This window comes from Pyrus communis, chromosome 7 (genome assembly GCF_963583255.1).
Source record: "Pyrus communis chromosome 7, drPyrComm1.1, whole genome shotgun sequence".
In the NCBI taxonomy this organism is placed as follows: Eukaryota; Viridiplantae; Streptophyta; class Magnoliopsida; order Rosales; family Rosaceae; genus Pyrus; species Pyrus communis.
Window position 1 is genome coordinate 1,368,003 of NC_084809.1, and position 20,959 is coordinate 1,388,961.

The 20,959-nt window shown below is 39.6% G+C and overlaps 4 protein-coding genes across 7 annotated transcripts; 2 read left to right on the forward strand and 2 right to left on the reverse strand.

The window, feature by feature from the left end:
* Positions 1–649: 649 nt before the first annotated feature.
* On the reverse strand, positions 650–3,936 carry LOC137739738 (protein kinase PVPK-1-like). Of its 2 annotated transcripts, none has more exons than XM_068479424.1 (3): positions 3,522–3,936; positions 1,767–2,939; positions 650–1,569 (listed from the first exon to the last, which is right to left on the reverse strand). In XM_068479424.1, exons 2-3 carry the CDS (start codon positions 2,915–2,917, stop codon positions 696–698), a joined length of 2,025 nt encoding a protein of 674 aa, XP_068335525.1. In that variant the 5' UTR covers positions 2,918–2,939; positions 3,522–3,936; the 3' UTR covers positions 650–695. The 2 variants fall into 2 exon arrangements, with proteins under 2 accessions (XP_068335525.1, XP_068335526.1); XM_068479425.1 differs by having other exon boundaries at positions 1,767–2,952.
* Positions 3,937–10,664: 6,728 nt separating this feature from the next.
* Positions 10,665–13,197, reverse strand: LOC137739717 (uncharacterized). Of its 2 annotated transcripts, XM_068479397.1 has the most exons (6): positions 12,988–13,197; positions 12,835–12,875; positions 12,575–12,738; positions 12,390–12,489; positions 12,130–12,299; positions 10,665–11,506 (listed from the first exon to the last, which is right to left on the reverse strand). In XM_068479397.1, exons 1-6 carry the CDS (start codon positions 13,122–13,124, stop codon positions 10,964–10,966), a joined length of 1,155 nt encoding a protein of 384 aa, XP_068335498.1. In that variant the 5' UTR covers positions 13,125–13,197; the 3' UTR covers positions 10,665–10,963. The 2 variants fall into 2 exon arrangements, with proteins under 2 accessions (XP_068335498.1, XP_068335499.1); XM_068479398.1 differs by lacking the exon at positions 12,835–12,875 and having other exon boundaries at positions 12,988–13,178.
* Positions 13,198–14,304: 1,107 nt separating this feature from the next.
* On the forward strand, positions 14,305–15,019 carry LOC137740144 (large ribosomal subunit protein uL15x-like). Its single transcript, XM_068479957.1, has one exon. It carries the CDS (start codon positions 14,370–14,372, stop codon positions 14,817–14,819), a length of 450 nt encoding a protein of 149 aa, XP_068336058.1. The 5' UTR covers positions 14,305–14,369; the 3' UTR covers positions 14,820–15,019.
* Positions 15,020–16,785: 1,766 nt separating this feature from the next.
* On the forward strand, positions 16,786–20,649 carry LOC137739442 (uncharacterized). 2 transcript variants are annotated; one of them, XM_068479011.1, is made up of 7 exons: positions 16,786–17,072; positions 17,184–17,275; positions 17,387–17,486; positions 17,774–18,632; positions 18,784–18,920; positions 19,236–20,032; positions 20,363–20,649. In XM_068479011.1, the coding sequence occupies exons 1-7, from the start codon at positions 16,972–16,974 to the stop codon at positions 20,380–20,382; spliced, it is 2,106 nt and encodes a 701-aa protein (XP_068335112.1). In that variant the 5' UTR covers positions 16,786–16,971; the 3' UTR covers positions 20,383–20,649. The 2 variants fall into 2 exon arrangements, with proteins under 2 accessions (XP_068335112.1, XP_068335111.1); XM_068479010.1 differs by lacking the exon at positions 20,363–20,649 and having other exon boundaries at positions 16,787–17,072; positions 19,236–20,163.
* The last annotated feature ends 310 nt before the right edge of the window (positions 20,650–20,959 follow it).

A 20,959-nucleotide genomic window follows, 5' to 3' on the forward strand; every position in this document is an offset into this window, starting at 1 on the left:
AGAGAGAGAGAGAGAGAGAGAGAGAGAGAGAGAGAGAGAGAGAGAGGCGAAGAAGAAAGAGGAAGAAACAGAGGGAGAGGGACAAAGCAAACTTGGAAAGAAATGGGGAGATTAGCGGAAAAGAATCAGGAATGGGGATGGGTGGTTTCTAGAATGAAAAAAAAGATAGTGGTAGTAATAAAATATTACTAAATGTGTATTAAATAATATAAAATATTAATAAAATATGAATTAAAAATATATTTGTTATTATCTAGCTTTTTAGTCCGACACTGCACCAAACGCCTCACTAAATTAGTCTAACTTAGTCTAATCTAAGCCAATCCAGCTTAGTCCCTGAAGCTAGTCCAGTCCGAGATAGTCCGGTGCAACAAACGCACCCTAAAGGATTTACAGTGGATACCTAGGCACCCAGAGACGAGAAAGGGCATAGTAAGCGATGAAATGCTTCGGAGAGTTAGAAAAATAAGTGCAGATCCAGAGATTCCTGAATATTTGACTGTTCCGAGCAATATGTAGGGCGAAGGGCGAACGATACATAAACAGGTTATTCGAAGTAGGGATTCATAAACATCAAGTATAAATTCCTCAAAATTTTCAATGCAATTGCATTTCCTCAAATCTCAGGAACTACCAGATTGTAATGAAGCAGTAGGACACTTGTTTTTCATCAGAGGAAAACAAAAGGTTAAGAATCAAAAGAAATCAATCTCTAAATAATTACCCGAAGGCTTCAAATCAACACCCGGCATCTTCCCGTTTAATGGTTCTTTCGGTGTGTCAGGAGTCTCCAATATGTAGTGCTTTGGCACCTGGGGTGGAGTTGTACAACGAATTAGTGCCCAATTCACGCTTTGGAAAAACGGATGTTGTTTAACTTCTGTTGCTCCCCGCCTATACGCAAGACGATGCTGTGGCTCCTTGACAAGTAAACCTCTGATCAAGTCCCTGGCTGCAAAGCTGACAGAAGGTAACTCTGGAAATCTTAAAGGCTGGCCAACCACATTAAACAAAGTAGCCCGGTTTCCTTGCCCCTTGAATGGAGTTCTTCCGAACAAAAGCTCGTAGAGAAAGATCCCAAAGGTCCACCAATCTACAGCGCTGCCATGGCCTTCACCTTTAATGATTTCAGGCGCCAAGTATTCGTGTGTTCCCACAAAGGACATTGATCTAGCACTTGTCGGTTCTGCAACGAGTTCAGGGAGAGGGCTCACTTGATTGTATACATCATTATCATTCTTCTTCACTTTGATCTTTTTATCTTTCTTGGGTTTGCCCTTGAAAAAGCGTGGACCAAAACATGTGGGCGTAATGCAATCCGGCTGCATTACACAAGTTGGCTGGATGCATGCAGGCTGAACACAATATGCTGATTTCTTTGTCTCCAAACTTAAGTTTGAAGATCTTACCAGGGTGGGGGAAACGGCACATCTTAAAGAAAGGTCGAAATCTGAAAGCATTATATGTCCATCTTCCCTCACCAAAACATTCTCTGGTTTGAGGTCTCTGTAAATGATCCCGAGCATATGCAAATATTCCAAGGCTAGAAGAACTTCAGCCACATAAAACCTGCAAAAACAGACGGGAGATTAACACACTAGAATTATTATCTTTAGCATGTCCCCAGCACTGGCAAATAAACGTGTGCAAAACACTTGATGTCCTTCTAGTTTATAGGTTTACTCCTCCCTTTTCTCTGCAGGCTATTGAAATATGATTCCTATTGTAACCTAAACTGAAAGGAGAAGTATGAAGGAATATCTAACCTAGCAGCATGCTCCGAAAAATGCTTCCCAGGTTGTTTTTGTCTGAGTGCATGCAGGTCACCCCCGGGACAAAACTCCATCACCAAACAAGATACCTTTGCCGTCTCAAAGTGTGTATACAATGTTGGCAGGAAAGGATGATCCAGAGATTGCAGTATTTCCCTCTCTGTCTGAGCCCTAAGAAGTTTTTTCCTACTTGCCAGTAATGCTTTATCCATAACCTTCATGGCAAAATAAGTTTTAGTGCCAATCAGTTCAGCCAAATAAACGCTGCCTATATCTCCACATCCCAGTGTCCTCAGCAACTTGAAATGCTCCTTACCCAGTGTTCCATCATGATGAGATCGCGCAGCTTGCACCGCTTCCCAACTAATATCATTTGCCTTGTGGGGCTTGTACATGGCATTGCTCAAACTACTGGAGCTGCTCTCATCGCTAACATCGCTGCCAGTGCTGCCTCTATAGATGCTGGTCGTCCTGCTCTCAATAAGATCACAGGAATTAGTAACTTCGCTGCTTTCAACAGACTTCTCCACACTGCTGATACATTCACTGACTTCTGTATTGGTGAAACTCTGCTTGGCTTCACAATACAGAGAGGCAGAATATAAACTGTTCTGAGGGCTTGCACAGTGAGAAATGAGGTGGCTATTTGTCTGCCCGGCTACTCCTTTATAAGGAACCAAACTGTGATTACTAGATTCCAGATATCTACTCGAATCAGAATCATTAACTGGATGCTTGAAACTTGATTTTGCTTCCAGCACGGAAACCTTGTTCAGATAAGAAGTTTCGGCTGATTTGTTAAGAACATCATTTGGGCCTCCATGTTCGAGTGTTCCTTTATTCGAATTGTGGTAGTGTTTCCCCATATGAAGAAACTCTTCCTGCTGCATGCTATGATTAGTTGTCTTGTTGGGGTTCTTATGATTATTTACAGAACCATTTGAGTAGCTGTCTGTCTTCACTGAATAAGTATGCGCAGTCATGCAGGATGGCGACGAAACCCCTTCGCTTCTTGATTGTTTTGGAGATGAAGGCTGAGAAGGACGAGGAGTCCCAGTTGTGGAAGGAGGGTTCTTGCCTACCTCAGGCGGTGCAGAATAGCGAATTTTCGGCAAAGAATTAACCCCATCAACCAGTGACCCCATGGCTTTCACACAGGCACTATCACTGCAAAATCCAACTGAGCACTATGATAATATGATATGTAATAATCTTAACACTAAAGGCATTAAGTACATAATCATCAACTTAAATTGTCTTCCAAAATTCAAATTAACAAGGCAGATTGCATCAGAGCAGTCAATTCGAAACACAGAATCAACAAAAAATCTGCAACAATACACAGTCAAAGAAAATCCCAGATGAACCGAAATTCAAGATACAAGCTTTAATTCACAATCTAATTAATGGCAGCGCGAAAGGGGAAAAAATGCATTTCCTCGACAATCCATGGCTGCCAATGCCCCAAACGCCATTTTTGGTGGCAAGAAAATGTTGAAGGGGGGAAAATATATCAAAAAAGGGTCATTTGACAAAATTTTCAACACAAATTTATCTTTTTATAAAACCCCGAAACCCAAATTCTCCAGTGATTGAACCCAAGTTCTAATTTTGATTCTTTTCAAAACCAAACCCGACTTTCATTTTCTTTTCGTTTCCCACAGTTTCTCGGCAACCAAACAGCAGAACAACGCAAAAGAACCTCAAAGCAAAGAACCCAATTAGCCAAAGAGAGCTTAGAAAAATTACCTGATCAGAGAAGAGAGAAAGCAGACGACAGCAAGCAATCTCGCATGGCTGGTGGGCACAATGAGAGAGAGCGAGAGACCCAAAGCGCGAGAGCTCACGGAGAAAGTGAAACAACTCAGAGGGGGTCTCTGTTTCTGTTTTTTATCTTTTGGATTTCACTGAAGAGCTTCAGATCCGATCGAACGAGAAAACCAGAGGAGGATCAAGCAACATGACAACAAAGAAAGAAAAAATATGAATAAATTTATTAATTTTTAACTTCCGGGGAGAGCAGAAAGTTGGAGTTTCTCTGGTTTTTTTCGTCGCGGTGTGGATTTGAGAGAAAAACGAAGCCAAAATTCGCAAGCATAGCGTAAAGCTTAAAAAGCCGTCTTTGTCTTCGGATGTTTTTTCCTCTGTATTTTGTTCTCCGAGACGAAAATATGGTGGAAAGAACGTCTCTTTGCTTTGTTCTTGTTTTTGTGAATAAACTCTAACTTTTTAGTTGTATCATGGCTCATTGTACGCCAGAGATATTTTAGTACGTCGAAAATAAGGTCTGACGCGGTAAGTTTCATAATATAATTGGTTGAAAAAAATTCATGTGACATATAGTGTATCAAATCGTATGCTTTTAAAGTGTGTCGGAAACACAATCCGATACGTTAAATGTCATAATACAATTGGTTGAAAAAATTTAATATGACAAATAGTGTATCAATCCATGTGCCTCTAAAGATGTGTTGCAAAAGTTGATTTCAATTTGTTCATTGAGGTATTTTAGCAATTACAATGAAAACAACCAGCGCAAAAATGAGGCATGTAATGTTCGTAATCGAAAAAAAATTTCTCGCATGAAATTTTTTGAGTGCTCTCTTAACCAATAACCCGCTTGGAGAATTCAATCTTGAATGAATGAATTGGTCTTGTGAATGTTAAGAATTATTAGCTGTGATCTGACTAGTGTTACATTTTTTTTCTCAATGTTTGAATTCTCAGTACTATTTTGAGGCACTCAATCGAACCTACCTGGCAGGGATGTAGATTTTTCAAACGTACATTTATAAGATATGAGGAATTTAAATGAAGAAACCAAACCCAAATTTTGCAATAGCCTCATTCTACAACTACATACTCAAATGCAATATCATACGCAATTATACAATATCAAACTCATTTTTCTTATATTAATTTTCAATTGTTATCATAGTCTTCAAAATGTAACTTATTTTTCGAGCTGCCAATAACAACTCCACTTACATTTTATATGAGCAATGCAATTATCAACATCACATGGCTCCTACATTTTTTCAAGACAATTATGTCTAAGGACGAATGTACATTGAGACCAAAGTGGTTTTAGGACCACTAGGAGTTCGGAAAATATACATGTGAATGTCTTTTGAGAAATGATTGGTTCCGATCCTTCTTGTGCCCATTTGATGCAATGCATGCCAGCATATCTTGAGATGATGAGTCGATATCACTCGACAAATTCTTTCGATATCACTCATCAGACTGTTTCAGTATATGTCATTATCTATCGACATCTTGAAACCACCACTGATTATGTTATCCGTTTTATCCCATAAGTGAGAGCAGAGATCCTCAACATTGTCAAATTTTCAAGCATTCTTTCTCTTCAAATATTATTTTATTTTCTCCCTAGATTCCAATAATACAATGCTAATAATTATTTTTTAATGGAATCTAATCCAAAGAGTGGAAAATATCCAACATCTAGAATGTACCTAGACAATGTTTTTGATTGACCACAACACCAAAATTCAGGGAGCAGATATTGGACTTAATTTTCATTTTTTAAAACATTATTTAGGTCAAGATAATTAAATTAAATTATTACATGGGGATTAAGTAACCGCACAAATCTCGTTAACTCCTTTCGCGGGAACCAGGAGAGAGGCCGCACATGCGCGCACGTGAACACCAGCGACAAAGCACGTGGACGGCTGTCATGCCCGTCGCGTGAATCTACGGTAAGCCCGCGGCAAAACTAAAAGTTATGTTTAATCTGGAAGGACCGGGCGCCCGTATCAAATGTTTCGGAGCTTTGGGTATGAGGGTCTACAATCACAAAAAAAAAATCAATGTGTCGAAAATACAGTTTGTTAAACAAAATGTCATTGTACAAGCAGTTATTTATTATTATTTTTTTTCAAATATTCAACTATTTATGTTATGAAACTTGATGTACTAGTGCGTTTTCAGGCAAACTGAAAAATCTCTCCACAATCACGCTGTAGTTCCCACTAATTCCACTATAAGGGGCCGAGGGTGGTGTTTTGTATTGTAGATCGTAAGTGCAACGAGATTTCTATAACAACTTATATAAAACAAATATTTTAATTGTAAAAATCAATTTTACTGCGCAATGTTTCGTGAAAAACAAACCTATATTTAACATTGTGTGTTAGTATTGGAACGTCGTAATTGCGATAAACATGAGTTGTACAAATTATTCTCGTAAGGTTAAATCCACTTTCTTTTCATTTGTGTAATAATATCAATGTAAAAAAGTAAAAAATAAAAAAGTCATTCTCTTGATGGTGACCAGACACACGTAACATGCTTTTCTAACGATGTGGGACCCAGAAAAGACCCATTTCAAACTATACGTGCATCGGACGGTTGTATAGGGAACGGATCCCCTCCTGAGCTTAGAAGGCAGCCTCCTAAGCAAATCACACGAGCCGTTGGATTTTGATCCAACTGCTACAAATAGGGAGCCCTTTTGAAAGTTATAATAATTATAACTGTTTGATTAAAATTCAACCATCCGTATGATTTGCTCAAGAGGCTCAACCTCCTAAGCTCAGCAAGCTCAACTTCCTACGCTCATGAGGGAATCCGTTCCTGGTTGTATATGGTGCAGAACATTTGGTTCTGACACGGATAATTATTAGGAGGGAATTTAGACAATATCTTGACTAGTAGGGACCACCATTGGAGGCAGATTGTCTGTCCCTCCTGTTTGGGTGTTATTCACATTCCTTCCTATTTGTACCGTCACGATTAAGTTACGTTAATATTTTATATTTTTATTATTTTTTTCTTATTATCTCTATAAAAAAAATTAGCTTAACCGTGACAGCACAAAATAAGAGGGAATGGAAAGGGCACCCAAACAGGAGGGCAAACAATCTGCCTCCTTTTCCATTTCTCCTAGTGAGCAATCTTTCAATGTACCTAAAACACAGCCACACAATACTAACATAGAGATGTCAAGATCAGTTCCAAACTAAAAAACCTTAAGGCATTTTCTGATGAGCTGGATGGAATAAGTTGTGATCAATTAAAATAAACTTCAGTTCAATCCGTTATTTATTGTGTCAAATGTGAGATGGACAATATTAGTGCATTATGAGTTCATAATAGAGTGAATTATACGTCACTGCGAATTCAATCATATCCCTATGATCTAATCTCACCCATCACGCCAAACAAATCCCTTTGTGGCATCACAACATATTGACTCATGTGTGAAACTCATTGACCACACATGCTCCATATACGAACAAGTAACTTTTTCAGTCAAGCACTTACACTACCATGTGATTTTATGGATCTATTCATATTATAACATATGTAACTATAACATTTAGTATACGTGAATTAGTAACATCACGACGTAGATGTCCCACCAAAGAATTCTCCATACAATTACAAACTAGAAGCATTAAACTAAACATTCCTTTCCTTCTCTGTGCATGGGCGAACTAGCAAGGAATGTGATGAGGAAACTAACATTAAACAAGATGTCAAGATTGTTCTAGTAAGTTTTCTAGGTACAAATTTAAGGCGTATCTCGCCGTTGACAAAACGTCAAGCCTCTTCTCGCTCGGTTCATACTTCCCCTTCCGGAGCCAGTACCGATGAGTTACGGCCGAGATTGTGTAAGTTTGGCCTTCTATTGTCACACTGTCCCCGCAATGTAGGTTCTGCAGCATGGAAGGTGCAATAAGAATACACACAAGGAAAATCAAAAGACAAGAAAATAGCATATTCGGTCGCAAATTTGATGTATCACACACATCCGTAGGGCCTGCCGCTCCCCCATGGATGAGCAAACAGAGTAATATAGACAGCAAGACAGACGTAATCACACTAATCATAGTTATTCGTATAAACGAAAACAACACAACAGAGTAATACTGATAGCATGCCGGAGAGAAACGATCAGTTTGGATGCAAGTATAGTTTTAGGGAAGGTTCCGGTGCAGTTTCCTGAACACGTGCGAAGGGGTGCCCTCTCCCCGCACAAATGTGATGGAGAATGAAACAGTGTGAGAACTTCAAATCTCATAGATGGTGATCATTTGCCTAGCCAAATAAAAAGGACCAACTTTGTTCCCGTACGTGAATCATCTTCCATGCCTGTACATCTGAGAACAACATAAAACGGCGTTTAGACACTTAAGAAAAGAAAATGCCGCAACACAAAGACTTTGATCACCTTGTGATCACGTTCACCATTGCTCGGTCACTGTGTTCTTTAGGTGTGTGCAGTAAACACTGAAACTTGTGTCTTCTAAACCATCGAAAAACTTGTGCTCTTAACTTCACGCTTAATTAAGTTAGCCGCGAATGTGAATTACATTGCTTATCTTCATTTCGACATAGTATTGTCCAAGTAATCTGCTAGTTTCTTACAGTTTCTGAAAGATCCAAGACGACTAAGTACACGGTCTATGCTATGTTTTTACCCAAGTGAAACACTACTTTAGAAATGTTTTCACACCAGAAGAAACCATCTGATGCCTACATGACAAGCTATCGATACACATTTAAACGAGGATGCCTCACATCCTCGGTATGGTTTTGCATTTCTCGACGGCACAGTGATGCTTACTAGCCAAAAGAGAAAAGAAGAGGAAAAGTGGGACGCATTGGGGTTCAACCTCCTCCAAAAACCATAAAGGGCTTCTTCTTTGTGACACTTCCCAAAGTCATCGCCAACACCAATCTATCAGAACAAGTGTATATGGCCCCCTAGAGGGATTTCAGTGACCAACTCTTTCAAGTTTCAATACATCGATCACGCAGCTTCTACCAAATTCATGACATTCGAAAAACTTCCTTTTACAGTCAATTTGTACATCTGTGACATCCTAATCGACGGCATTAGTGCTTAATCATTGCAGTAATCGAGCTTAAACAGCTCATAATACAATTAATATAATAAGCAAGAGCAAATGCAGCAGCAGCAGCACATGCATAATTCCCACTCAACAGACATTCACAGATTCAGAATTGATCCCCAAAATTATTAGTGGGATTTGAAGCACTTTTGCCACAAGTCCCCAATCTGTCTAGCAAAGGGAAACATTTGTGCCTCTCATTTTAATAGCTTCCTTTTACAGGGAGTTGATCCGTGACTCTATTTTTTACATATCTTTTGACATGCATTATTTTGGGTTCATTCCGTAATGTATTTTAATGATCCGAATCATCACTTATATCATCTTGCAAAAAATTAGACAAATTTAAAACATCAACACATTCATTTGTTGAAAAAAAAAAAAAAACTCTAAACACTTAATTCAACGGTCATATAGCTTCATAGTGGGGTAATTTTTTGAATATGTGATCTTTGAGAAAAGACCTAAAACATAAACGGTTCAGCTTGAAATACCATACTTAGTGGACTCATAAAAACAGAAAGGGATCTTCTCTGAATCCCTCTCTCTTAATCCATCAAGTCCGGAGATTCGGGCTATTGAGATTTGATCAAACTGCTATAAATAGAGACTCACTTTAAAACTTATAATAATTTTTACCGTTACATTAAATTCCAATAGCTCAAACCTCTAAATTTAATGGATTAGGAGGAAGAGATTAAGAAAGATTCCTTTCTCATAAAAACTTGGGTACTTTTTTATATTTTAATTGGAACATATTCTCTAGTTTTCTTATCCAATTATGAAATTGCAATTCCTCATACAAAAAGTAATTAAAAAATAATTCGCAGAAAAAGATTAATAATTTGCAAAAATGAGATAGGACTTACGGAGGGAAAGCAACGAAGGCCGAGGTTGTTGGGCGGAGGCGTAATTTTGATGACTTTGTAAGGGTCATAGTTATCTCGATTCTTATCTCTCTTTCTGCAGGAGACTTGAAGCAGCTACGAGAACAAACAATGGCGACACCAAATGGAGATTTTAGCAGTTATTATTATTTTATAAATAAAATATGTAAAATAAATAAATAAATTTATGAGTCTGTGTGCACCTTTGGGATCTATGAGTCTGTGTGCACCTTTGGGCGTGGACTCGGGCTCAGATTCCAGGACACCGTCGCCATTCTTTCTCTATCGCGCGTGCGAAATTTTTAATTGTGATGTCTCATATAATTTTATGTAATTGATGAGAAATTTTATTTTTTAAGTTAATAATCTTTTAACACACATTATATTTCATCGTTTGTGTAGTGACACGTAGTGTACCACTTCATGTGCCGATCACACTAAAAAATCTCTCCTATATGTGGTTAATACTTGACACAGACCAGCTCGGAGAAAAGGCATGCCTATCAGAAAAATAGTTTCATCTTTTTTCTCTCTTTTTTGGGTTACTTATACGGGTCAAAAGATGCATCCATATTTTCACAAATTTATATATTAATATTTTCAATAATAATGATATTTTGAATACTGATCGAAACCATTTCACCCTTATGAAGTTAACAAAATTGTTTTATGAGTAACAATATACTATTTTCTTAATCATTTTGTTTTGGTTGTAGGAGTCAAGTGATTCGAACTTAAAACTGCTTCCATCACTAGGAAGAGAAGCATCACCGAATCAAAGGTTAATTGGTACTGGTTGTCTAATTATTATTTTTTTGGGTTTAACTAAAAATTTCATACGAGTTAAAAAGAAAATATCTAAAAGCATGTATTGACACAAAGGGCAGAGCCCAAGACGTACAAGCATCACAAAAGATGGAAGACGGTGAAATGCTTTCCAAACAAAAACTGGCAAATCATGGAAAAATTTGTAAGAACATCTCCAACGGGTGAGATCCTACAAGTCCCACGGACTCAGAAAGTAATAACAAAAATGGCTAACACAATAGCGGATTCCGCGAAAAAAGAACTAATGGCAGTCTCTAAGCCATCGTACGAAATAAAATTCAGTGAGAGAATGCAAACATCTGCACAAATGTGCAGCCTGTTAATGTCAATTGCCAGGTCTCTTTAATCTCATAGTCCTGGTACAAATAAAGGGCTTCAATCAAATAAAAAGAATTCAACAGAAGATTATACGGAACGTCCTTGACACAAGGTTACCGGCCTCCATTGCCGCTGGGGCAAAAGAAAGAAAGAGAGAATTGAGACCAAGTGAGAAACTGGAAACATACGCCTGTAGGCTTGAAGCCAATAGCTACAAAGTTAGGTTCATTTAGCTGCAGACTTCGTTCATCCTAAAATACAACAGACCCTTCTACCTCCCATATGGATGATATCGGCCACTACCTGCACCGCCATATCCCCCTCCTCTACTACCGTAAAAGGCAGCTCCACTACCACCTCCATAGCCACCCCCGTAACCACCTCCAAAACCTGCATCATAGCCACTCCCATAACCACCACCACCAGCAGCTGCCCCACCAGCACCTCCATATCCCCCATAACTCTCACCAGCTCCACCGTAACCACCTCCCATATCGTAACCCCTGCTATAGGCTCCTCCATAACGGCCTGAATATCCTATGGAAGATTCTCCCCTATAAGCCCCTATACCGCTGCCGCCACCATATACTCCATATCCGCCAAATTCACTGCCACCATATCCTCCATAAGCACTGCCTCTACCACCATAAGCAGCAGCTGACCTATAAGCACCAGCACCACCATAACTGCTACCTCCAAATCCACCATAGCTTTCTCCATACCCACCACCATATGCAGGTCTAGAATCATTATAACGTTTCGATGGTGGTGCAGGTTGGTTTGGCTTCTTTGGCTCCGCCTTTTTTATCTCCACCTACAAGAAATAACAGATGAATCCAAATTATCAAGCTTCTTGAATGATCATAGATGCATTTACTATATGGCCAGGCCATCTGAGTACAAGTAAACTATTTTCTTGTACGTAAGTGAATTCTACCTTAGTTTTGTTTGGTCAAGCATACTGTACCATGGTTTCCTTATTCATCACTTCAACAGTGAATAAAGCAATGCGAACTTTTTTTTGGTAATTAAAACAATAAGTAACTTTTAAGTAATCTACAGGTACTACTAAACCAAGCAACAATTTAGTGCAACCCATCAAAACCATTATTCCACATCGATCTGCAAAAGCAGAAAATTAAAAAGAGGGACCAAACACTCAATTGACAACATGAGACGACACATATAATAAACACAAAATCTTGAAAAACAAGATACTGAGATGGCCATTCGTGTATGTCGCTACTCACTAGTACAAGAATATGACAATTAATGAGGATATGTGGAACATCAATGCAAAATTCGGCACATCATAATCCTAAACTACAACCAATGCAACAGATAATGCATACGATAACTATTTAGGAATTTGCTCCATGTGGCATAATCATAAAGCATACAAGGGCACAGACAAATGTTTTTCAGTAGACAACTCACCTGAGCTCCAGCAAACTCAAGCTTGTTCCCCTTGTCCAAGAGTTCATCCACTGCTTGCTCTGTGTCAAAGGTAACAAATCCAAATCCACGGGAGCGACCGGTGGAGTGGTCCCGCATAATCTGATGTTCCTTGACCTCTCCGTACTGTGAAAAGAAGTCGCTAAACTCCTCTGCCCATTTACAAAAAAACATAAGTACCTCATTAACTATACTCAAGAACTAGAAACTGAAAAGGGACAAGCACCAACAAATAAGAGCACCTTCATTTACAGTTGTTGGAATTCCACCCACAAAAATCTTCTTGGTCTTGAAATCCTTAGAACCCATTGCTCCCCGGGGTATTGTTCGCTTGATTTCGACCTCCAAATTATTAAAAAAAAAAAAAATTCATACGCAAGTTCCTTTTTCTACAAACAAAAGAAGTATACAGCTCAAAAATACCTACTTGTTTGCCATTGATAACATGAGCATCCTCAATGACTTTATCAACCACAGAAGGGTCTGCGTACGTCACAAACCCGAAACCACGGGGTTGCCCCGTCTTCCGGTCCTTCATTATCACCGAATCTATAATCTCACCGTACGCACCAAAATGCTTTATAAATTGCGCTGCATTACCAGAACAGATTCCCAATCAGAAACCCTAAAAACTAAAAAATCACAGTAATCAATCAACTAAGCAGATACGAAAATTGAAAATCCTACCTGTGGTAGTCTCTCTTGCCAGACCCCCTATAAAGATTTTCCTACGGAATTAGAGAAAGATAGCTAAGCTGAGATTTCGATTTTTTCTGGGTTTGCCCTAAATTTTCTCGGGAACCAAACGGTGGCGTGAAAGTAAAAGAGAAGAGAGATTACCCGGGACTGGCGCCGTCGCCAGTGTGAGGCTGGGACCTGCTGTAGTCGTCATCCTCCGCCGGCTCGTGTCGGTGGTCTGGCCGGTTAATGTCGTGAGCTTCGCCGTCGAGGTTGGGGTCGTTGGTATGCGAATCCATGAGGGTTTCGAATTCTGAGAGGAGGAAGTACAGAGAGCGAAGAGGAAGACCTAGAATCGACAAACAAACAAAAAAAAGACGACCTATAAAGTAGGAGGAAAGGAAATGTTAGCTGCTGAGGATCTTAAACCCTCTCAAGTCTCAAGTCTCACGAATTAAATATATATGTATTTTTATTTTCCTCTGTAAGAAAGAAACAAATCCCCAATCAATTGCTCGTACAATATTTATAGAGAAGCTAATATCAAAAGTACTAGTTAATTTGGACATAAGTATGACCCTATAACGAAAATTTTGCGCCAGTCTTATAAAATAGGATTTTTTTTATCATACATGATCTTTGAAATTGACATCACTCTTTATTTTAGTTCTTGAAATTGAAAATCGATCAATGCCGTCCTTGAATTTGGTATCACAAATGAATATCGTCCCTACCGTCCCATTGCGTTTATTTTACTATTACTTTGATGACGTGTCAGACCTATGTGGTGCCGCATGGACTAAACTTTTTTAAAAAGAGAGAAGATTTAAAATCATTAACAAAACTCCGAAAATAGAAAAACACGACCCACCCAACTCCTTCAAAAGTTCATAACACCGACAGAAAAAAAAAGTTTCTTCAAATCGAGAAGAGACTCACATTTTATGGGTTTTAGAAACATAGATGAAAAAACTAACCGAGCTACCTACTCAGCCACCTCCCTATTTAAATTTAATTTCATGTTCATCTCTCTCTCTTTCTTATGAATTCCTAATACGTGTTTTGATTTCATTTTTGGGATTTCGTTTTTCGCAAATCGATTTTGATCTTTACTTGATGGCATTTTTAATCCAATGACGATATTCACGAGGCTCGAATGATAATTTTTGCGTGTAATGAAAATTTGAAGCATCGTCACATAATGGGTTAGCTATCATATTTTGGTGCCGACGCAATCTAATATCAAATGTTTGTTAATTTTTAGTTTTCTAAATATTTTTAGAGAGCAAAGTTGATATTTCCACGTGAGGCCCAATTTCAACTTTACGTTGATCCCAAGCTCTAACAGAAAAGCCCAACTTTCCAGGAAACCCGCGATGGAGGCGGGAAAAAAATAAACAACGGCCCAAAATCGAAACGCGGCGTTTCATGTCTTTCGACAATCCATTTTCTCCTCTTCCCTATATATTCTTCCAAAAAAACCCTAGCTCCTAAGCTCCTGCATTTCACCAGCAGCCGCCCCCCAAAAACCCTAGTGGACGACGATGACGACGAGGTTCAAGAAGAACCGCAAGAAGCGGGGCCACGTCAGCGCCGGTCACGGGCGTATCGGCAAGCACCGCAAGCATCCCGGCGGTCGCGGTAACGCCGGAGGAATGCACCACCACCGGATCCTCTTCGACAAGTACCATCCAGGGTATTTCGGTAAGGTCGGTATGAGGTACTTCCACAGGCTGCGCAACAAGTTCCATTGCCCAATCGTCAACCTCGACAAGCTGTGGTCGCTTGTACCCCAGGACGTGAAGGACAAGGCCGCCGCCGCCAAGGGAGGAAGCGAGGCGCCGTTGCTCGACGTCACTCAGTTCGGCTACTTCAAGGTGTTGGGGAAGGGCGTTTTGCCGTCTCAGCCGTTGGTGGTGAAGGCCAAGCTGATCTCAAAGACCGCCGAGAAGAAAATCAAGGAGGCCGGTGGCGCCGTCGTGCTCACCGCTTAGGTTTTTTCAACCGATTCGATATTTCTTGTCGTTGTTCGGAGTTTTTCGCTATTTTATATAATGTGCTACCTTATTATTGAGATATGGTATTGGATTTTATTGCTTACTGTTAGATCGTCTTTGTTGTTTTATGCAAACAGAGAATGAAATGGGTTTTGTTGACTCAATTTTTACTTGCAATTTGAATCTGTTTCGATTTTCGGAATGTTCGTTTGGGTGTGTGGTTATGTGTTTGCTTGTTGGAATTAGTTATGCAATGAAAATGAAATGGTTGATGGCTCAAGAACTCTGCGTGTGTCGCACGGCCTTCATTCTTTTTAGGGCTAAGTAGCGCCTTCGCTTTGTTTGTAATGAATAGGAGAGAGGGTCTTCGGACATTTTATCCAGGTTGGACATCTCGGCGATGTTTGAACACGGGCAATTAGCTGGCTGAACCTGCTCTGCTCAGCTAATTTTTGTAGGTCAATGACTCAATTTGTATTTGGATTTTGAGCTTGTTGGGTTTTCTGGCATCCCAATTTTTGGTTGTATATTTGATTCCGTGTTTGCTTTTGGGTAATTAGTTATACAAGCGAAATGAAATGATTCGATTAAGAAAGAACATGGGGACATATTGGCATTGTTGCCAATTCGCAGGCTACATTGTCCACGTAAGTAGCTTTCTACGTGGCTGCTAGCAGTCCTAAGTAGCATGTGCTTGCTGAAAATCAAGCAATTAGCTAGCTACATGGTCGACTTAAGTAGCTTTCTACGTAGCTAGCCTATGATCATCTTTAACCTTTGTCACTAGTAGTTCTGAGTAGCATGTGCTTGCTGAAAATCAAACAATTAGCTAGTTACATGGTCGACTTAAGTAGCTTTCTATGTAGTGTTTCTGTAGACTCACTGTCGTAGTTGATGTTTGTTTCGAAAGGATTGTTTAGGTGCTATAGGGGTGTTGCGGTTCTTTTGCTTGATCATATATCTCACCGATCTTGGTGCACCTTATGTAGTTGTAGGTATTATTTAAAATGGGCTATGCCTATGTTCTTCCCGGTTCTACCTTGAGCCGGTGTTGAGGCCACTTTTACTTGTACGTTATATACATTCTGCATGTCTGTAAAATCGATTTTCTGGAACCCATTGAGAATGTTTTGCTTTTCTGTCGAATAACTGTTATTGCTGCGTGCGGAAGATCGAATTACTTTTGGGCATGAATGTTAAAGAACTCCGTAAATGAATGATTTTGTGACCGCAGCGTCGGCATGTAATTCGATTCGTGTGTGCTCTTCGTGAGACGTGAAAGTAGTTTCGTGATTTACCAATGGTTATCAAAGGCAGTAGTGCAATTGACGTTATACTCCGGTGCATACTAGAAAAATCCGTTGGTTTTGTTTTCTAAAACGTTTGAAGAAAACAAAGGAGGAAATGGGATAAGAGAAGAGGCCAGTGAGAGAATTAAAGCTCTAGCCCAAACTATTGAACATGATTACATAAAGTTCGTTTGGATGTGTTTTTAAAATGATTAAAAGTACTTCTGGTGAAAGTGTTTTTGGAAACAATCCTTAGTAAAAATGCTAGTAAATTTTGGAAAAGCACTTAAAGTGCTCTCTGAAAGAAGCACTAAGCACTTTAAGTGGTTTTGAAACCCAAAAATATTTTTTCTAATAACGTTTTCAGTCATTTTAAAAGCACATATAAACGAGCTCATAGGCTATATCATATATTCTTCATACTTCGCTTCCTAGTTCAAATCCTACATCTGCGTTTTAGAATATCGCTAGCATGCCAGTCAGTACTATAGTGTAGTGGTATTACGTTATATTCTACGTCAAACTAAACCGGCATGTTGGTTTAGGTAAACGAAGTGGTGGCTGGCCTGCTGATCAAGCTTTTTGCCAAAATGGCCCATATTATATCAGATGAGCCCAAAGGCCTTTTCGTCTTTTACCCAATAAATAAGCCCAAAAGCCCGATACCACCCTCAAGTCCTCAAGTCCAACCCGCCAACTCGGATCTCGTCTTCTCTGACTCACTTGCGGCTTTCAGCTCGGCTCGTCCTCTTCGTTCCCTGCATATGGACTCCGACTGATCGACTGAGAAACTCACACTTCCCCTAACAGAAACAACCGATCCCATCCGCCATCGGATTTCGAATCCACTCCGGAGAACAATGGCGGAGGGCGGTAGCGAGACCGCCACCGGAGCTAAACCTAAACGTAAACCGATCGTATGGCTGGGGATCTTCCTCATCTCCCACAGCTTCTTGTTCAGGTAATTAATTTAATTTATTTCTATATATTACATCCCCATACTAAATTATCATGGCTGTCACCAGCTAATGCTGATAACGATGAATTGGCGGTCGTTTTTCTCTTTTGTCAGTGTCGTTTTCTCCGCCGCCGGGGTGGTGGCGCTCTTGCTGCTTCCGGTTCTCGCCAAGAACACTTATATTTCCGAGAATGCCCTCATGCCTGGTCAGTTCTCCAATTTCTCTCTATTTTTCACTTCCGTTTGGGTTATTTGTCGAAAAGTATTCGGTTATGAACATTGTTCTGTTGCTGCTGATGTGGTTGCTTAATTCGCAGGCTCCGTGGCGTCTATGCTTTCGAATCAGGAGGTTGCAGAGGCGAATAGATTGGTAAACGATTTGACTAATTCGAATTCGAAGACTCTCGGTTCAGCAATGTATGTCATTCGTTTAAATTTTCGATGCACTTTATTGTTTATGTTGATTGTAGTCTGTAGAGTGTAGACATTGCTGTTTACCGTTCGAAGTTACTTAAAAAACCAAAATTTAAACTTTTTGCTTCGGGCTCCGGCACTGGAAAGGGAAACTACTGTCTAATATTTAGAGGTTGATTTAAGTACCATGGTAGGTTGCTCGATCGGGCACATTACATCTTAAGTTTTCGACTTTGAAAGTAGATTAATTGATCGTGTCAGATTTATCAAACTTTTACGGTATGTTTCAGAGGAAGTCAAAGAATCATTGCCCAGCATATGTCGAACTTGGGTGCTGAAGTTAGTTTTCACAAGTTCCATCCTCAGTTAAACCAATTTCACCCGCTCCACTTCTTTTCTAGCCCTGATTCTGGAAGAGTTGAGCAGAACGTCAGTTGTGCGTTGCATGGGGTCAATACTGTTGGAATTATTAGAGCACCACGTGGTGATGGGAAGGAAGCTATTGTCTTAGTTACTCCTTTCAATTCAGCTAAAGTGAACCCGAATGAAGCCTTTTCTTTGGGCATTGCATACTCGGTATTTTCCTTTCTCAACAGAGTTCCTTGGCTGGCCAAGGATGTTATATGGCTCGTTGCCGATTCCCAATTTGGAGAGTATGCTGCAGTTTCTGCTTGGCTAAGAGACTATCACACGCCTGTATTTAGTGGACTGGGTACGCTAGATGCAGAAATGTGTCCTGAAAGCAATAATCTGTATGAAATGAATGAGAACCTGTCAACAGAAAGGGCGATTTACGACGGATTTAAACGTGCTGGAACCATGGCTGCAGCTCTTGTCATCAAGGTAGCAGATCGAAGTGAACATTTTGAGGATAGTCTAGGCATCTATGCTGAGGCATCCAACGGGCAGATGCCAAATCTTGACCTCATCAATGTTGTGAATTACTTAGCAGTGCATAGGCAAGGTTTGCGGGTAAAGGTGGAGAAACTTTGGTCTTTACTTGGCTTGAAGTGGCTCAAGACTTTGGGTGAAATATTAGAATCACTAGGACATTTTGCTAGAAGCTTAAATCCTGACTGGAAATTTGGTATCCCAGCTGCTGATTATGTCGAGGGCAGTGCTACACTTGCAAGTTCATTGTACAACCAGGTCAGTCAACTTTCTTTTTGTTGTCTTAGATTACTTTGTTGATACTTTTAAAATTAAGAAGCTAAGAATCTTTGTTTATAGTTTTGAATTTGATGTAAAAGGATATAAAACAAAGATATTTATACTTATATCAAATTCTTCATGATGCCAGGCTTTGGGTATCCCCACTGGTCCTCACGGTGCCTTCCGTGATTACCAAGTTGATGCAATTACGTTGGAAATTTTCCCCCAGTTTTCTTCTTTGGAGAACATAGCCAGGCGAAATGACTTACTTCTACGAAGTGCCCGGTTAGTGCTGAATAGCATCTACTTCCTAGAAATATTGATTCCTAATAAGTTGATCCCTGCAATTTTCATTTTCATTTGATATGTCATATATAAGAATATTTTTTTTTTTTTTTTTGGTTTCTGTAAGCATTTAAAGCTTTTTAGGGCATCTTCAATTTTACAGTTTGTTCTTTTTGTTTTCTACTATTATCTTTTCCTCCGGTCATACTCATGATTTCTTATTGTACTTGCGTATGCATCTATGGCATGCAATAATTTGAATATTCAGTATTTGAGTGGAAATTTTTGTTGTGGGTTTCTTTTTTATTTATGCAGATTAATTGAAGGAGTCATTCGGTCAGTAAACAACCTTCTAGAGAAGTTTCACCAGTCATTTTTTCTGTACCTATTAACTTCTCCGGCTAAATTTGTGTCAGTGGGAGTCTACATGATTGCTTTTGCCCTACTAGTTGCCCCACTCCCCTTGGTAGCAGCTTCTCTCTATGTTAATTCTAGTAACTCTGATTCTAGTGTGAAAAAAGGGAAACCTGCTTCCTCGGCCATCGTCACTCTCGAATCATGGAAATGGCTATATGCAACAAAGAAGGCTTTTATTGTCCACTTGTGGGGTTCTGTTGTTTCATTACTCCCGTATTTTATCTGTCAAATACCGAGTTGCACCCCAACAACCAGCTTTGCAATCTGGGTTTCGCTTTCAGTTCTCAGCCTTGTGGTCATGTACATGGTTTTGGCTTCTCCGTCTTCTCATGCCAATGAATCTCAACCTCAAAGAGAAGAATGGCCCATCTTGAAATCAGTGACTCTTTCAGCTGCCTTCACTGGTTTGTGTCTCATGTCGGTCATTAACTTTGCTACAGCAGAGATTGGGGGGTTACTGATGGTACCAATGTGCTTGATGGCTCATCCGTTGAAGCCCGATGTTAAAGCTAGGAGCATAAGAACACTTTCAAGGGCGGTTTGCAATCTCATTCTGGGGTTTATTGGGTTCCCGCCAGTTGCTTTTATAGTGTTGAAAGCTGCATTCGAAGGTTCCGGCAGCACTAATGTTGGTGACTTCTGGTCCTGGGTGGAGTCTCTCTGGGCCTGGAACAGTGCTACTTACCTCTACATAGGTATGGTTCACCTGCCATGCTGGGCGTTGTGTATTCATATTTTGTTTCATCGTTCTTAACACGTTATAAACAACGTTCACATGAATTTGTAGCTGGTTAGACCTGCAGAGATTTAGAAAATGAAGATTACTGCTTTTGTGTGTCTATAATATGTGTGTAGTGACTGTTGTGCAAGTGTGGGATGGGTTTAGAGAATGCATCATTGGGCATAAAATTGAGGCTAGTTTCCATGTAATACATGAGAAAAACTTACCTGCAATGGGATGTCATTGTGTCGGTATCCCACATCAATCACTCAAAATAATGCGTTTTAACTTTCTCATAGGCTAGACCAGTGCATGCGTGATTGACTTGGGATACTGATATCTCCGTTGAACAAGTAGGATGGAAATTAAATGCAGTAAAAGAGACTGATGAGGACCTATTGCCTGCTGGCTTAGGCCATTTGCCAGGTAAGGAATTTAGGCCGCAGAATAAAGATGGTTGTGGTTCGAAGGTCCTACACAACACAGCTAGTGTTTCATTTCTTTTTGTATTTTGGTTGGTTTAGTGTCACTTTAGATATATAAATACACATTCAAGAGTTCTACGGCTGTGATTGCTATACCGTCGCATAACAAGGTGTCAATCAAATATAGGACAACCTTAAATACTACTACATTCAAGGGGTAAATGAATATACGTTGTTAACCGCTTGAGCTACAAGTTTTATGTAAACACATTGTGCGTGAATTCTTCTTAAGCAGAGATATTTTCATACTTCTTAAGCAGAGATATTTTCATACGATCAGGATTAGTCTTAATGAATATTTTTGTTTTTTTTTTTTTTTTTTAACAAACGATAGTATTTACTAAGGGAGTAGGGGGTGAACTAAATTTTACACTGAACCAGCCATAATAATGTGGTTCAATTTAGCTTTTGGTGAT

Excerpts from the sequence above, each read along its gene's own strand:
- LOC137740144 (XM_068479957.1), top strand. The coding sequence starts at position 14,370 with ATGACGACGAGGTTCAAGAAGAACCGCAAGAAGCGGGGCCACGTCAGC.
- LOC137739442 (XM_068479010.1), top strand. The coding sequence starts at position 16,972 with ATGGCGGAGGGCGGTAGCGAGACCGCCACCGGAGCTAAACCTAAACGT. Across the intron at positions 17,073-17,183 it reads TCCCACAGCTTCTTGTTCAG|TGTCGTTTTCTCCGCCGCCG; the intron begins GTAATTAATTTA and ends CTCTTTTGTCAG. Across the intron at positions 17,487-17,773 it reads AAGACTCTCGGTTCAGCAAT|AGGAAGTCAAAGAATCATTG; the intron begins GTATGTCATTCG and ends GGTATGTTTCAG.
- LOC137739717 (XM_068479397.1), bottom strand. The coding sequence starts at position 13,124 with ATGGATTCGCATACCAACGACCCCAACCTCGACGGCGAAGCTCACGAC. Across the intron at positions 12,876-12,987 it reads GGCGACGGCGCCAGTCCCGG|GAAAATCTTTATAGGGGGTC; the intron begins GTAATCTCTCTT and ends CTAATTCCGTAG. Across the intron at positions 12,490-12,574 it reads ATGTTATCAATGGCAAACAA|GTCGAAATCAAGCGAACAAT; the intron begins GTAGGTATTTTT and ends AATAATTTGGAG.
- LOC137739738 (XM_068479424.1), bottom strand. The coding sequence starts at position 2,917 with ATGGGGTCACTGGTTGATGGGGTTAATTCTTTGCCGAAAATTCGCTAT. Across the intron at positions 1,570-1,766 it reads TTTTCGGAGCATGCTGCTAG|GTTTTATGTGGCTGAAGTTC; the intron begins GTTAGATATTCC and ends CTGTTTTTGCAG.